At 52.8% G+C, this 13774-nt stretch overlaps 3 protein-coding genes across 4 annotated transcripts in view; 1 reads left to right on the top strand and 2 right to left on the bottom strand.

Moving 5' to 3' along the window:
* Pnkd (PNKD metallo-beta-lactamase domain containing) overlaps positions 1-2787 on the bottom strand; it is a 60504-nt gene extending 57717 nt beyond the window's left edge. The window contains exons 1-2 of one of the 2 annotated variants that reach the window (XM_090354800.1): positions 2708-2787; positions 1727-1895 (exon numbers count right to left, since the gene is read on the bottom strand). In XM_090354800.1, coding sequence (XP_090210926.1) covers positions 1727-1895; positions 2708-2774 — 236 coding nt within the window. In that variant the 5' untranslated portion in view covers positions 2775-2787. Of the gene's footprint in view, positions 1-1726; positions 1896-2707 lie in introns of those variants that run through there. The other variant, XM_090354802.1, reaches the window with a different exon arrangement.
* Positions 2788-3099: 312 nt separating this feature from the next.
* Positions 3100-10298, top strand: Aamp (angio associated migratory cell protein). The gene is made up of 11 exons (XM_090354805.1): positions 3100-3344; positions 3823-3978; positions 5642-5761; positions 6319-6458; positions 6687-6831; positions 7043-7126; positions 7218-7333; positions 8543-8646; positions 8792-8882; positions 9080-9234; positions 9791-10298. Exons 1-11 carry the CDS (start codon positions 3224-3226, stop codon positions 9864-9866), a joined length of 1308 nt encoding a protein of 435 aa, XP_090210931.1. The 5' UTR covers positions 3100-3223; the 3' UTR covers positions 9867-10298.
* Positions 10299-10561: 263 nt separating this feature from the next.
* Gpbar1 (G protein-coupled bile acid receptor 1) lies at positions 10562-13155 on the bottom strand. Its single transcript, XM_090354804.1, has 2 exons — positions 13017-13155; positions 10562-11692 (listed from the first exon to the last, which is right to left on the bottom strand). Exon 2 carries the CDS (start codon positions 11645-11647, stop codon positions 10661-10663), a length of 987 nt encoding a protein of 328 aa, XP_090210930.1. The 5' UTR covers positions 11648-11692; positions 13017-13155; the 3' UTR covers positions 10562-10660.
* Between the last annotated feature and the right edge of the window lie 619 nt (positions 13156-13774).

Below are 13774 nucleotides of genomic sequence, written 5' to 3'. Positions count from 1 at the left end.
GATTCTTTTTATTATTTGTTGGGAGGCTAAGTGGGTCCCCACCCTCTTGGCTGGCAATTCTGTGGGCTTGGTCCCCAGGGCTTGGCCTAGGCTTCTTGTACTTAAATCAGTGGTTGCCCGTCCACCTACCAGAAACACAGCTTTTCTGTGAGAGGGAGCACAGTTGAGTAACCAACCCCACCCTTTGCCCCTCCCCTCCAAGGGGACTCAGGAACCCAGACCTGCTTCCTTTCCAACACTCAAAAACTTTATTTGCCTTTAGCAGGCTCCTGTTATGGGGTAGGCAGGGGATGGCAACAGCCTGGGTTACACACGCCCTCTGGTGGACCTGAAATGCAATGGCCAGAGTTGGCCAACCAGGACTTCACAGTCAAAATAATCTATGTTGCTGTGCTTCTCAGGCCTGAGACCCAGATGTAACTTCAGGGGTTGTGGAATATTGGGAGGCCCTGAACCTCTGGCTCGCATACTCGCCCGTGTTGGACGCCCTCATGTTCTGTCGAGCCTTCATTTGCTTCAAACGGTTCTTGTCCACTTCCCGCTTGGTGAAGATGAAGAGGAGGATACCACAGGGGAAGCCGATGGCCCTAGGGGTGGGGAGATGTGCACGGGATTTGGGCAGGAGCTAAACCCTAAGTCAGAGTTGTTGGGGAAATCAATCCAGCTTTGCCAAATGCATGAATGCTAAGATATCTGCTCGTCCTCCACCCTGGTTGCTTGAGGAACCCATACAAATAGATGCTAATGTTGTTCTGCTTAAGACTTCACAACAACTCTCGATCCTTTACGAGTTAAGTCCCAACTCCCAGACATGGCACAAAAGGCTCCATGTGGTCCAGTCTCTGCCTAACTGCTTACTCCTTTTCCCCATGTCCTGACAGTATCAGCATAAACTCTGCCATACACTTGCCTGAGTAACTATTTGTGAGTCTTTAGGCAGCCTAGCCTTTTTCCTTTGGAGTGGCAAAGGTCTCCTATGCTTAAATTGCCCTAGATCCCTTCCTTTCAACTCCTCCTCATCATGGTCGTCCTCCTTCTTCTCTCTCTCATAGACTAAACAGCATTTCACGCATGCTAATCATATGTTCTATCACTGAACTACAACACCATCCCTCCCTTTTATAACTCAAGTAATTGCTACTTAAGGGAGTGTTTTGATGTTGGACAAAGAACACACAATCTCAACAACTGGAGAGAAATTCCAGCCCTGAGTCTTAGTACCTTCTTTGGAATGAGAGCATAATATTTATCTTCAAAAGCATTCCATGGCAAAGTACTGTTACATTCAAGTGTGCTGAAAAAATGTTACTCTCCCCTCCTTTCCCTCAAATATTAATCAACAATATGTATTAAGATCAGAATCAGAGCCAAATATGATACAGAATAAGTAGCTACTATATAATTAATATAATCCATCTTACATTATCTCAGTTATCTAATTACTGCTACGTGGATCTCATCCCAAGCTCCCAAAATGGAGGATGAGGCCAGGGGCTCAAATCTGAATCAGATCAGCTCAGCTTACACCAAAGAAAACCTCAGTTTCACATACTTTCTCACCTCTCTTGTCCCACTCCTCTGATATTCATTCCATTTGGGGAATCCAGCAATTCTGTTCCCACAACCTTAGAGATTCAGCTCCCCCACCGAACCAGAGAGGTTTCCAGACCCTGCCCTCCCCTGGATGCACTTTTCATTAGTGAATGAAGGGGTAGTTAAAACTCACCAGGCTAGTCCCACAGCTTTCATGGGGTTCTTGGCCCTCTTTCTGGGAATGTATTCCAGCTCAGGGGACAGGGGCTCAGGCTCCTCCTTGCACTCTGATGAGCTGTGGCTTTGCAGGGCTCTGGTCCTGTTTTGGGAAGCCTTACTAGCAGTGGCTCCTGAGAGGATCCCTGTGGATGAAGGTAAGCAAAATCACTTTGGGAGGGAGGAGAAAGCCAGCAAGGGTAGTGGGGGGAGCGGGTTGTGAGTAGGAGAAGGGTGGGCAGGGGTTGGCAAGGAACAGTGGAGATCTGAGTATGCTAAATGACTGCAGTTCAGAGTAACAAGTGCTAGGGGGAATCCAAAAAAGAAATGAGAAAATGGCCATCTTGGTGACACCTTTGGAAGCCACTTCCACGTCACTGCGGGCTCATCACCCCGGTGCCAGGAAAGCCAGCTTCGCTATTCATTTCAGACAACAGGATGGGGAAGGACTGCAGAGGACTCATAGAAGGCGCATGAAGGAAATCCAGAGAAAGGTTGTTTTTTTTTTTTTTTTAAATCGCAGGACATTAGCACAGGAAAGGACTTACATAGTCTCCTCCAGCCCCTATTTTACAGAAGAGGAAACTGAGGGCCAGAGAGACGAACTGCTTCGCCCAAGGTCAAACTGCGAATTACCCAAGGCTCGCGCCCAAGACTCCAGCAACACAGGGCTCTCTCCTCTGCACTGCGGTGAGTGAGAAACACCTGGAGCGCGGGAGGCTAAAGGCTTCCTTCCGCAGCAAGACCCCAGAGCTGTCGTGTCACCCGAACGCAGGGGGACCGACCGGGTGACCTCTACAGAGCATCTTCCACCCCCCACCCCGCCCCGACTCTAGGACCCTGCAAAGAGGGGCGGGCAGGAACTGCCGGTGTTGACCCCTGGCAATCTCTGGGAGGAATGTGAGGGAAAAGCAATCTCCTCTATCCCGGCCCTCACTCCAGGGTCCCTTCTCCTTACCCCTGAGGACGCGGGCATTTCTCGCCCCCCGGCCCTTCAGCGCCGTAGCCGCTACCACCGCCGCCATGTTCAGATCCCACCCCCCCCTTCACCGCGCTCCCCGCCGGGAATTGTAGTTTGCGTAAGAGGCCTCCCCCCGCTCCTTCCGTCCTGCCCATCAACCAGAAACTACACTTCCCAGAAGCCCGTGGGAAGACCCAAGAGAACTACTCTTCCCAGGAGACCCCGGAGGCGCGCACGCTCGCTTGTTTCCCTCCTGTTGGGGGCGGGGCCAGGCTGGGCGGAGCTTGGGCTCTCCCGCCACGCCCCTGCTCCGTCTCCCAGCTCTACCCTATGATTGGTGGCTTAGCTAATTCACCCCTCTCTCCATTGGAGGGACGGTCGTCGCTCTTTCGGCCGGGGTGTCGCCGACGCCTACTTCCTCTCGGGAGGAGGGGCTCGAGTTCCGCGTCGTCGCGCAGAGCTGACTCTGGGAGGCGTTTGGGCCCAGAGAAGTGGTTCGGCTGCTTGCGCCGCATGGAGTCGGAATCGGAAAGCGGGGCGGCCGCCGACACCCCTCCGTTGGAGACCCTGAGCTTTCACGGTGATGAAGAGATTATCGAAGTGGTAGAACTGGATCCCGGCCCTCCGGACCCGGGTGAGAACTGCCGCTGCCCAGGCCACGGGCTAGGAGGAGGCGCTCACCCCTGGCCTCTGACCCCTGCTTCTTCCTCCCCCGACCCCCACTCCCCTCCGCACCCCACTGGTGTTTCCTACCGACATGGCTCCCCTCGCTTCCCTCCCCTACCCCCACACTTAGTTCTCAGGCCCGGAGGGGTGGGGGTTCCCTGACGCCTCCCCTGGCCCGTCCCCTCACACACCCCCTTCCCATCATGCCCTCCGTCCTCTTCCCACCCGGTCGCCCGGCCGGCTCCGGGTCTTCCGACCTCGCCCGCCCCCTCCGGCCTCACCCACCCGCTCTTCCCGCCCTCTCCTCACTCCCATCCCCCCCACCCCCGGTCTGTCCGATTTCACCGGACCCTCTGACCACACGACTCATCCCAGCCTCGTCCTCCTGCCTCTCCCATCTTTAAACGCCTTCCGCGCTCCATCGTTTCACGCTGTTCTCCAAGCAGATGATCTGGCTCAAGAGATGGAAGATGTGGACTTCGAAGAAGAGGAAGAAGAAGAAGAGGGCAATGAGGAGGGTTGGGTCCTGGAACCCCAAGAAGGGGTGGTCGGCAGCATGGAGGGCCCTGATGACAGCGAGGTGACCTTTGCGTTGCACTCAGGTGGGCATTTGAGAATCACAAGGCAGTGGTGGCGAAAGATGCTGCTCAGAGTAGGTAGGAGGCAGTGTGGCCAAATGGGTGGAGGCTTCACGTGGAGTCAGTTGAGACACAGGTTCAAATCCTACCTCTGCTACTTACCAGCTTGCCACCCTTATTAACCTTTCAGTTATTCTTGATAAAAAGTAACAGGAGTGGAAGTGAGTTCGTGTGTGCATGGGGGAGAGGAGTGGGGGGTGGTGAGCACCATTCCTGGGGCTTGAACTTAGGAACTGAGCTTTTTTTCTTTTTTTGCTCAAGGCTAGCGTTCTACCACTTGATCTACAGTTACACTTTTTTTTTTTTTTTTTTTTTTTTTTTTTTGGTAGTTTGTTGGAGATCAGAGTCTTATGGACTTTCCTGCCTGGGCTAGGTTCGAGCTGTGATCTAGATCTTGGACCTTAGCCTCCTGAGTAGCTAGGATTACAGGCATGAGCCATTGGTGCCCAGATAACTATAGTTGTCAGATAGGCATGAGAGACTGGTGCCTAGCTAAAGTTGTTTTTCCTCCCTCTTGTGTTATTATCCTTATTTTTCAAAGATAAGAAAGAGGCTCTGAGCAGCTGGATAAGTTGCTCAACTTCAAGGGACTGGAACCTTGTTTTTCTGACAGTACCTGGCTTTGGTTTTTTGTTTTTTGTTTTTTTGGAGATAGTCTTGTTACTATAGCCCGGACTAATCTGGAGCTCTTGTTACTATAGCCCAGGCTAATCTGGAGCTCACCAGCTTCTTGCCTCAGCTTCTCTAACAACGAGATTTCAGAAGTGTGCTACCACATCTAGCTAAAAATTACCTTTTTGAGCATATTTTATGTAATTATCACAAATAACAGCTTTTAGAAGAATCCAGTAACATGATGTTCTTCTCATTGTATCCTACCTTGTCTAGTAACAGCTTATGCTGAGAGCATAGATTTGCACATTTGTGACTACCTTATGTCCATGGCCCTCAGATGGGGTGATGAAGGGGAGCAGATGGATTTGTCCTGAAAAGGATTAGAGTTCAGTAGGCTTGGGGAAGAATTTTATTTTTTATTTATTTTTGCCAGTTGTGGAGCTTGATCTCAGAGCTTGAGTACTGTCCTTGGACTTTTCTCAAGGCTAGAGCTCCACCCCTGAGCCATAGTACCACTTCCAGCTTTGTTCTGTGTATGTGGTGCCAAGAATTGTACCCAGGTTTTCATGCATGCTAGGCAAGCAGTCTACCACTAGGCCAAACTCCTGGCCCTCTTTTTTCTTTTTTCCTTTTTTTTTTTTTTTTTTTTTGCCAGTCCTGGGTCTTGAACTCAAGGACTAAGCACTGTCCTTGGGCTTTCTCAAGGCTGGCATTCTACCACTTGAGCCACAGAACCACATCTGGCTTTTTTGTATATATGTGGTACTGAGGATTGAATCCCATCTTGGTGCATGCTAGGCGAACACTCCACCACTAGGCCAAACTCCCGGCCCTTGGGTAAGAATTTCTCCCAACAACCTGCTGCTTGAAAACCAGAAGAACTTGGATATACTCTTCCTTTTCAGTGGGAAAGACATTTCTTTGGGTGAAAAGAGGCAGGTTTCCTGGGGGTTCTGAGGGACAGAACTCTAGATGGGAGCCTTGTCCACTTATGGAATATTTGTTGGGACAGCATCTGTGTTTTGTGTGAGCCTGGACCCCAAGACCAACACCTTGGCAGTGACAGGGGGTGAAGATGACAAAGCCTTCGTATGGAGGCTGAGTGACGGGGAGCTGCTCTTTGAGTGTGCAGGTGAGTGGGTTTATGTTCCTTTAGACATTTTAGGGGGCAACCTGAGTGAGTGAGTATCTGGCAGCTGTTTTCTAATCTCTGTTTTGTGCTAGCTCTGGGCTGGGCCCCAGGTGCACAGGAAGACGAATAATGATTAATGACGTGTGGACTCCAGTGCAGGAGGTACTAATTGCCAATGGAGTTTAGGAAAGACAGAAAAGAGCTGAAACTGGTGTAGGACTCAATGATCAGAAGGAAAGACATGAGGACTTCAGGCAGAGGCTCAGAGTGCACAGAAGTATGGAATAAACAGGAGGCTTGGGCTTTGACTGGCTGGGGACAGCCATCCGTATCTTCTGGGGAGATGTGGCTGGGGGTGGAGATTGGTTTCTAGAGCTGCAGTGAGTTTGGGGCCTGTAACCTCTTTTTCCTAGCTGGTCTTTTTAGGAGGCCACCCACCTGGGTTATGTGTTCCCAGCATTAGGTATTCTGTTGTATTGCTTTCATTTCTTGGAGACAGGATTGTTTTGTAGCCCAATCTGGCCTTGAACTCTGAATCTGCCTGTTTTTCTTCTTAGGCCATAAAGACTCTGTGACTTGTGCTGGTTTCAGCCACGACTCTACTCTAGTGGCCACGGGAGACATGAGTGGTCTTTTAAAAGTGTGGCAGGTAGACACCAAGGAGGAGGTCTGGTCCTTTGAAGCAGGAGACCTGGAGGTGAGAGCTTCTGAGGGGGATTCAATCCCTGGGACCTCAGGTAGGGGCAAGAGCTATGGGAGCCAGTCCTTCCTCTCCTGGACAAGCCTGCTCTGAGCCAGCGCACCCAATGGCATAGCACGAATGTCTGCACATGTTACTGGGAAGTTCTTAATGATCCCTACAAATAGGGAAATGGGATGGGCCTCGTGGGAGCTTCCTCACTGCTTACCTTTCCTCCCTTCGCAGTGGATGGAGTGGCACCCTCGGGCACCTGTCCTGCTGGCAGGCACAGCTGATGGCAACACCTGGATGTGGAAGGTCCCGAATGGTGACTGCAAGACCTTCCAGGGCCCCAACTGCCCCGCTACCTGTGGCCTCGTCCTCCCTGATGGTAAGGGGCTGCTGCCCTGGGTTTCCTTCCCTAGGTACAGAGGGGGAACTCCAGCATCGCATGTCCCTGTCATGGCCAGCAGGCTCAGGCCTGCAGTTAGACCCCAGGTCACCAGTGCCCTTGCCTGACTCTCCTGGAGAGTGTGGGTGCCCTTACTGTGCTTTCCTCCCTTCACCCGTTTGTTGTGTTGAGTGTGCCATCTGTCCCTCAGGGAAGAGAGCCGTGGTCGGCTATGAAGATGGCACCATCCGGATTTGGGACCTGAAGCAGGGAAACCCCATCCACGTGCTGAAAGGTATGGGGGGGAGGTGCTCATAGGTTTTTTGAGGAGGCCTGAAAACCAGGGACAGGACCCAGAGCTCACCTATTCTCTTGTTCCATCTTAGGCACTGAGGGTCACCAGGGCCCTCTGACCTGTGTTGCTACCAATCAAGATGGTAGCCTGATTCTAACTGGCTCTGTGGACTGCCAGGCCAAGCTGGTCAGTGCTACCACAGGCAAGGTGAGTAGACCTGGGACCTGGGGACCTGGGTAGGAACCTTCTGCTTTTTCTTTTTTCTTGGTGATGGCGGGGTGGGGGTGAAGGGTGGGGCTTGAACTCAGGGCTGCTTACTAGTGAGGTAGGCACATACCCCAGCCCTTTTGCTTTACTTTTTTTTTTTTTTTTTTTTGCCAGTCCTGGGCTTGAGCTCAGGTCCTTGGACTTTCACAAGGCCAGAGCTCTATCACTCGAGACTCAGAACCAATTCTGGCTCTTTTCTATGTATGTGGTACCAAGGAATCAAACCTAGGTCTTCGTGTACTAGGCCAAACTCCTGGCCCTGCTTTAGTTGTTCTTTTACATAAGGTCTTGCATTTTTGCCAGACTGGCCTGGACTCGATCTTCCTATTAGTGCTTCCTGTGCATCTGGGGTGTATACATACACCACCACAGCCAGCTCTCTCACTTTTTTGCCTGGATTAGCCTTAGTTTTCTTTATCTCTGTCCTCATCCCAGTTAGCTGGGATTATAGTTGTGAGTCTTTGTACCCTATCCCCTCCACTTTTTCCCCCCCTAATTTCTTATTTCCTGAGTAGCTGGATTATAGCATCTGGTCACTTTCTGGATTTTTTTTTTTTTTTTTTTTTAAGACAAGATCTCCCTATACAGTCCAGGCTAGCCTGGAATACTCTTTGTGATGTGCACTGGCCTGGGGCTCCTTCTTCAGCCCCAAAGTGCTGGAATTCTCAGCGCATGCCATCATACCAGCTCAAATAATGTAGATATTAACTAGTTCAGCTTTTTATTTTATTTTATTTTTTCCTCCAGTCCTGGGCTTGAGCTCAGGGCCTGAGCACTGTCTTTGGGCTTTCTCAAGGCTAGAGCTCTACCACATGAGCTTCAGCACCACTTCCAGCCTTTTCTGTGTATGTAGTACTGAGAAATGGAAATGGTGTCTTCTTGCATGCTTGGCAAGCACTCTACCACTAGCTCAAACACCCAGTGCCGCTTTTTTTTTTTTTTTAACCCCCCTCCTTTTTTTGTTGATGTCTGGTTCAACACACCATGTGCTTGTTGGTAAGTGCTTTACCACCAAGCTGTATCTCCATCCCCAGTCCTTCCTTCCTTTGTTTTCCTCCCTCTCTGACTTCTCTGACTCCCCTCCCTGCTGCCTTTCTTCTGTAGGGACCAGGAACCCAAGTCTCCTCTAATCTTTCCTCTTCCTGATAGGTGGTGGGTGTGTTCAGACCTGAGACGGTGGCCTCCCAGCCCAGCCTGGGCGAGGGGGAGGAGAGTGAGTCCAACTCCGTGGAGTCCCTGGGCTTCTGCAGCGTGTGAGTGCCAGTCAGGGCCCCCTCCTGGATACCTGAGGGCGGGGAGAGGAGGACCTGTGGGAGGTACCTGGTCTGGGGGATCAAGAAGGAGGGAAAAGGTGAGTCCAGGGTTTCCTGAACCTTCTTGGTACTGTTCATATCCCAGGATGCCTCTGGCTGCTGTGGGTTACTTAGATGGAACCCTGGCCATTTATGACCTGTCTACACAAACGCTCAGGCATCAGTGTCAGCACCAGGTAGGACGGTGTTGCTGGGTTCCCAAGGGACAATGATCATGGCTGAAGGGAAGCTCAGGCCCCTGGGAGCATCTGCTTTGTGCTTGGCTCCTGCTTGGTCTTGATGCTTCCCCTGCTCCCACCCGGGAGGCTCCCAGTGGCAGCAGAGGCCTCTGCAGCCTCCTCTGACCTTGCACTCTCTGTCACATCTGTGGCAGTCCGGCATTGTGCAGCTGCTGTGGGAGGCTGGCACTGCTGTGGTGTACACCTGCAGCCTGGATGGCATCGTGCGCCTCTGGGATGCCCGAACTGGTCGTCTGCTCACCGACTACAGGGGACACACAGCCGAGATCCTGGACTTTGCCCTCAGCAAGTAAGCAGAGTGGGCAAGGACCAGGATCTCTGAACATTTGGAAATGGGTGGCAACATGGGGTAGCAGGGGTTTCTAGGAAAGCCAAACCCCAAGGCCCATGAGGCAGGAATGCTGGGGAGCCTGTGAAAACTCCTGTTTTCAGGAGGGGCCTGTGCAGCCCCATGCCCTTTCAGCAGTTGACTGACTTCCCTGGGGTCTCCCTCCCTGGAGGTTTCCTCCCCTGGTCTCTCAGCTGCTAGGCACTGAGGACCTAGAATAGAATGTGGAGAGGGGCCCACACTTGTCCCTATGCTCTTTTTTTTTGTGCCAGTCCTGGGGCTTGAACTCAGGTGTGAACATTGTCTCTGAGCTTTTGTGCTCCAGGCTAGTACTCTACCACTTAAGCCACAGCTCCACTTTTGACTTTTTTTGTGCTTAATTGGAGGTGAAAGTTTCATAGACTTTCCTTCCTGGGCTAGCTTTGAACTATGATCCTTATATCTCAGCCTCCTGAGTAGCTACAATTACAGGCATGAGCTTCTGATACCCTGCTGACCCTGTGCTTTCTGTCCACAGAGATGCCTCCCTGGTGGTAACTACTTCAGGAGACCACAGAGCAAAAGTATTTTGTGTCCAGAGGCCTGACCGTTAATGGCTGCTGTCTCTGGTGTGGTGTCTGGTGTTACAGGGGATGAAGGGAGGACTCTCCTCCACCCCCCCCTCCACCAGCACTACCAACAGAGGCATGGGGTACAGAGAAAAGAGAGGAAGGGGCTTGGACTACTTTGCAACCTCTTCAGCTGACCTGTCCCCTCTCTCATCTTCTCTTGAGACCCACCCTTGTCCTGGGCCTCCCTCCCTCCCCACCCTGTCTCCATTGCCCTGTGGACCCTTCTGGGGGAGGGCAGACCTCTTTCTCTTTCACTTTCCTTTGCTGGTGTGAGCCATGGGGTCCGTATTTGTATGTGGGGAGTAGGTCTTTGAGGTTCCCGTTCTTTCCCTTCCCAAGTCTTGGGGGATGGAAAGGAGGAAGAGATACTAGTTACAGATTTTAAAAAATGTAAATAAAATATACTTCCCAGAGGCAGTGTCTGTGTGTGGATTTTGTGGTGGCTAGATACAAGAAGGAACTAGCAAAGTCCATGTCAGGGTGACAACTCCCTTCCCGTCCCGCACACGGCCCAGTATCTAGATGCATCAGCCCCCCTCAATAAGTGGCAGGGACTGGCTTCTGTGGAAATGGCATGTCTCTTGGTTCATGATTTGTCTTCAGCTTCTGTCCAGGGGCGATTTCCCATGACCCCCTTTCCGAGATAGCTACTAAGAACTATAAGTGGTCAGAGAAGTTTTATTCAGTCTGAGTGGGCTCAGATAGGCCCAGGCCTTTGATCCAGAGAAGCACAGAAAGCAGCTTCGTGCTGAGATGGAAGGACACTTGTAGGCCTTCTAGTTCAAGTCCACCCTGCTTTGGGTACTGCTGCGGTAGGCGGTGCTGGGGCCTGGACCGTCCCTGGAAGCTCTTCCTCTCAGTACCTGCAGCCACCTTTGGACAGCCAGCCTCCATGGGGCTGTGTAGCGCTGGTCACCCAGACCCATGGCTACTGGCACAGCTGCTGCACTGGCACTGCCCAGTGAGATGAGGGACAGCAGAGTCCCAGGCCCCAGGGGTGGGCGATGCTCATAGGCCAGTACTGACAAGAGCAGAGTGGCCACGTAGGGTCCCCAGCACAGCACAAATAGCAGCGTGGCTCCAGCCTGTGCCCTGGCCTGCCTCCAAGTGAGGGCTCGGGCAAGGGTGGAAGGTGCATCACGGCACACTGCCCGCTCCAATTGGCGGATGCCCTGCAGTTGGTGATGGGCGGCTACCAGCACACGGACAGAGAGGAGGGTGGCAGCCCCCACAGCAGGCAGCAGGAGGCCGTAGACTTCGAGGTAGAGGTAGGGGGCTGGGAAGACAGACTGAGAGCTGCAGTTGGCACCAGGGTTCCAGTGGTTCCAGCCCAGGGCAGGCAGGCTGGTGAAGAGCAGGGGGCCCATCCAGGTGAGAAGCAGGGCCAGCTTCTTGCCCCCATGTGGTCGTAGTGGCAGCAGCACTGCCACATAGCGCTCTCCATGCACCAGCAGCAGATTGGCAAGCAGGGAGAGGAAGGAGAAGTTGGGACCCAAAAAGAGGAGGAGGCAGGACCAGTAGCCCCGATGACTCTGGGTCCACAGCCCTGGCAGCATGGGCAACGCCAGCCCTGTGAGCAGCCCAGCCAGTAACAGGCTCAAGAAGAAGCAGCCGGCAGGTGGACTGCGCAGGTGGCGGTCTCTGATGATGCCCAGGGCCAGAAGCAGGTTGGCGGCAACAATGAAGCTTGCCAGGGCCAGGGAGAGTCTTAGGACGCCTGCGGGAATGGGGCTGGGTACCTCCCTCGTGCTGTTAGATGTCATCTTGGGCCTTGGGGTGGGGAAATTTTGTCGCTGCCGCTGGCATGCCTGTATTGGGGAGGAGGGGAAGTTATAATGGAGTACTACTATTCCTGTCAGGACAGGAGCCTGCATGGTAATCCAGAGGCTGCCAACCCGTGGATTGTGGGCCAGAGCCACTTTATAGTTGTCAATTTAAAATTCATATAAAAAGTCATCGTTTGGGTTCCTCAGATCTGACAACACCCATTTTTGGAATGATGGCTCCATTTGGGCCATTCCTTCCATCCCTGGCAGGCAGCTTTAGCTGTTCCTGTTTGCCTGGTCTCAGGGCAGCTGGGTGATGCCTTTGTTTAGACTAAAAGGCTAATGCACCCAATGCATTTTGTCCCCTTGTCCCACTCATGGAAGTCTCATGAACCAAAATAGAGACAGGCGCTAGCTGGTATAGAGCCACTAGGTGAGACGCCTGTGAGCTAGATCTGGAGCACAAGCCAGGTGCCCTGGGCCGCACCCCACCCCCTGCATACTTCCAGCCTGTTACAGCTCAATGAACAGCCTCTGGGTAGGACTTCCAGCCCATAAACTCGACTTGTTCCACGCTGGCAACAGGCCCTTCCTTCCTGGGAACTCAAGGGAATAGGGGAAAAGGGGTGGGGTGGTGCTTGGCAATACACTGGGGATACCAGCAGCTGGGAACGGACCCTACAGGCTGGGGTTGGGCTAGAGGACAAGGAGGAGGAGCTAGTGGGCAGGGCCTGGCCTTTGGCTCTGATTTGTCCTTGTCCCTTCATTTAGCTCCTTGGTCTCAGTCCCCCAGCAACATGCTGGGGACACAGGGGGAGGGGGTCCTGCCTCTGTCAATAGGGAAGCAGTTGCTGTTGCTAGGGCCAGAGTCAATAAGGAAGTATTCCTTCCTCCCCTCTCTGGCTCCCTCTTCCCTGGGGTCAGAGAACGACCCCATGGCTACAGTGAGGGAATGGAGATGTTCCCCTTTCCTTCCTAACTGTCCCCCCACAGTCTCCTGGATGGAGACTGCCCTTCCCCCCTCCCCAGCCTATTTCCTCTTCCTCAACCTCTCCCAAAGTCCTCCACCCAGGGCATCTTTCCTTTTCTAGCAGCCCCCAGTTTCTCTTCCTCTTTCTTCCCCACCATTCTCTTTATTAAACCCCTTGATACATGGTCTGTTACTCAACACTAGGCCTGATCTAGGGATCCCTAGTCTTACCCTAGGGGTGCATCCCCTGTACCTTCTCCCTCAGAGTAGCAGGCGAGGCAGGGATGAGCCCCCAAGTTCGATGTTTTGGGGGTTTGAGTTGTGCCACCCACATACCCTGGTTGCTTGAACCACAGCAGGGATGGGGAGAAAGGGGAGAGAGGAGTAGCTACTCACATGGCTGTTGGGGGGACAGGTGTTGCCAGCCACCGAGCTGAATGTCAGGGAGTCACAGCAGCCAGGCTTCCAGGGCTTCGAACTGTGTGTGCTGTCCTGGCCAGAGAGTGCATGCCGTCTCCCCTCTGGGAACAGCTGGGCTGCTCAGATTCTGCCCCTGCCTGAGTTCCCAGCAGGATGGAGAACTGAAGTTGGCTGGCGGATCTCGGCATTGGCCCCGCCCCTGGGGGTGGGGCCAGGGACATCCTGAATTGCCTCTTGCCCCCTCCTTATTCCTCCTGTGCTAGTGATTTCCTTCCCAGCTACCAGCCACAAGGGCCACCTAGATGGTGGCTCTCTTCTCTCTGGATGTCCTCTTATCTGCCACTGCCTAGCTAATCTGGGAAACGCATTCCAGTTAACAAAAAATGATTGAGGGGGGTCGGGAGTAGGGCCTAGTGGTTAAAGTGCTTGCCTAGCATGCATGAAGACCCGGGTTCGATTCCTCGGAACCACATACATAGAAAAAGCTGGAAGAGGTGCTGTGGCTCAAGTGGTAGAGCTCTGGCCTTGAGAAAGCCTAAGGCCCTGAGTTCAAGTCCCATGACTAGCAAAGAAGGAAGGCAGGAAGGAAGGATTGACTCTACCCCTCCCTATCTCCAGCCTCAGCTATTGTATCTACATTTTATGAGGACTGTACCTTAAAACAACCAGTCAGCCAATTGTACAGCCAGCTCCAAACTTCTGATGGAACATAAAAGGGTAGTGTGTGGGTGGGG

The sequence above is a fragment of the Megascapheus bottae genome, chromosome 21 (genome assembly GCF_031878675.1).
Source record: "Megascapheus bottae isolate mThoBot1 chromosome 21, mThoBot2.hap1, whole genome shotgun sequence".
NCBI classification, from domain to species: domain Eukaryota; kingdom Metazoa; phylum Chordata; class Mammalia; order Rodentia; family Geomyidae; genus Megascapheus; species Megascapheus bottae.
This window is presented reverse-complemented; position numbering and strand designations above follow the sequence as displayed.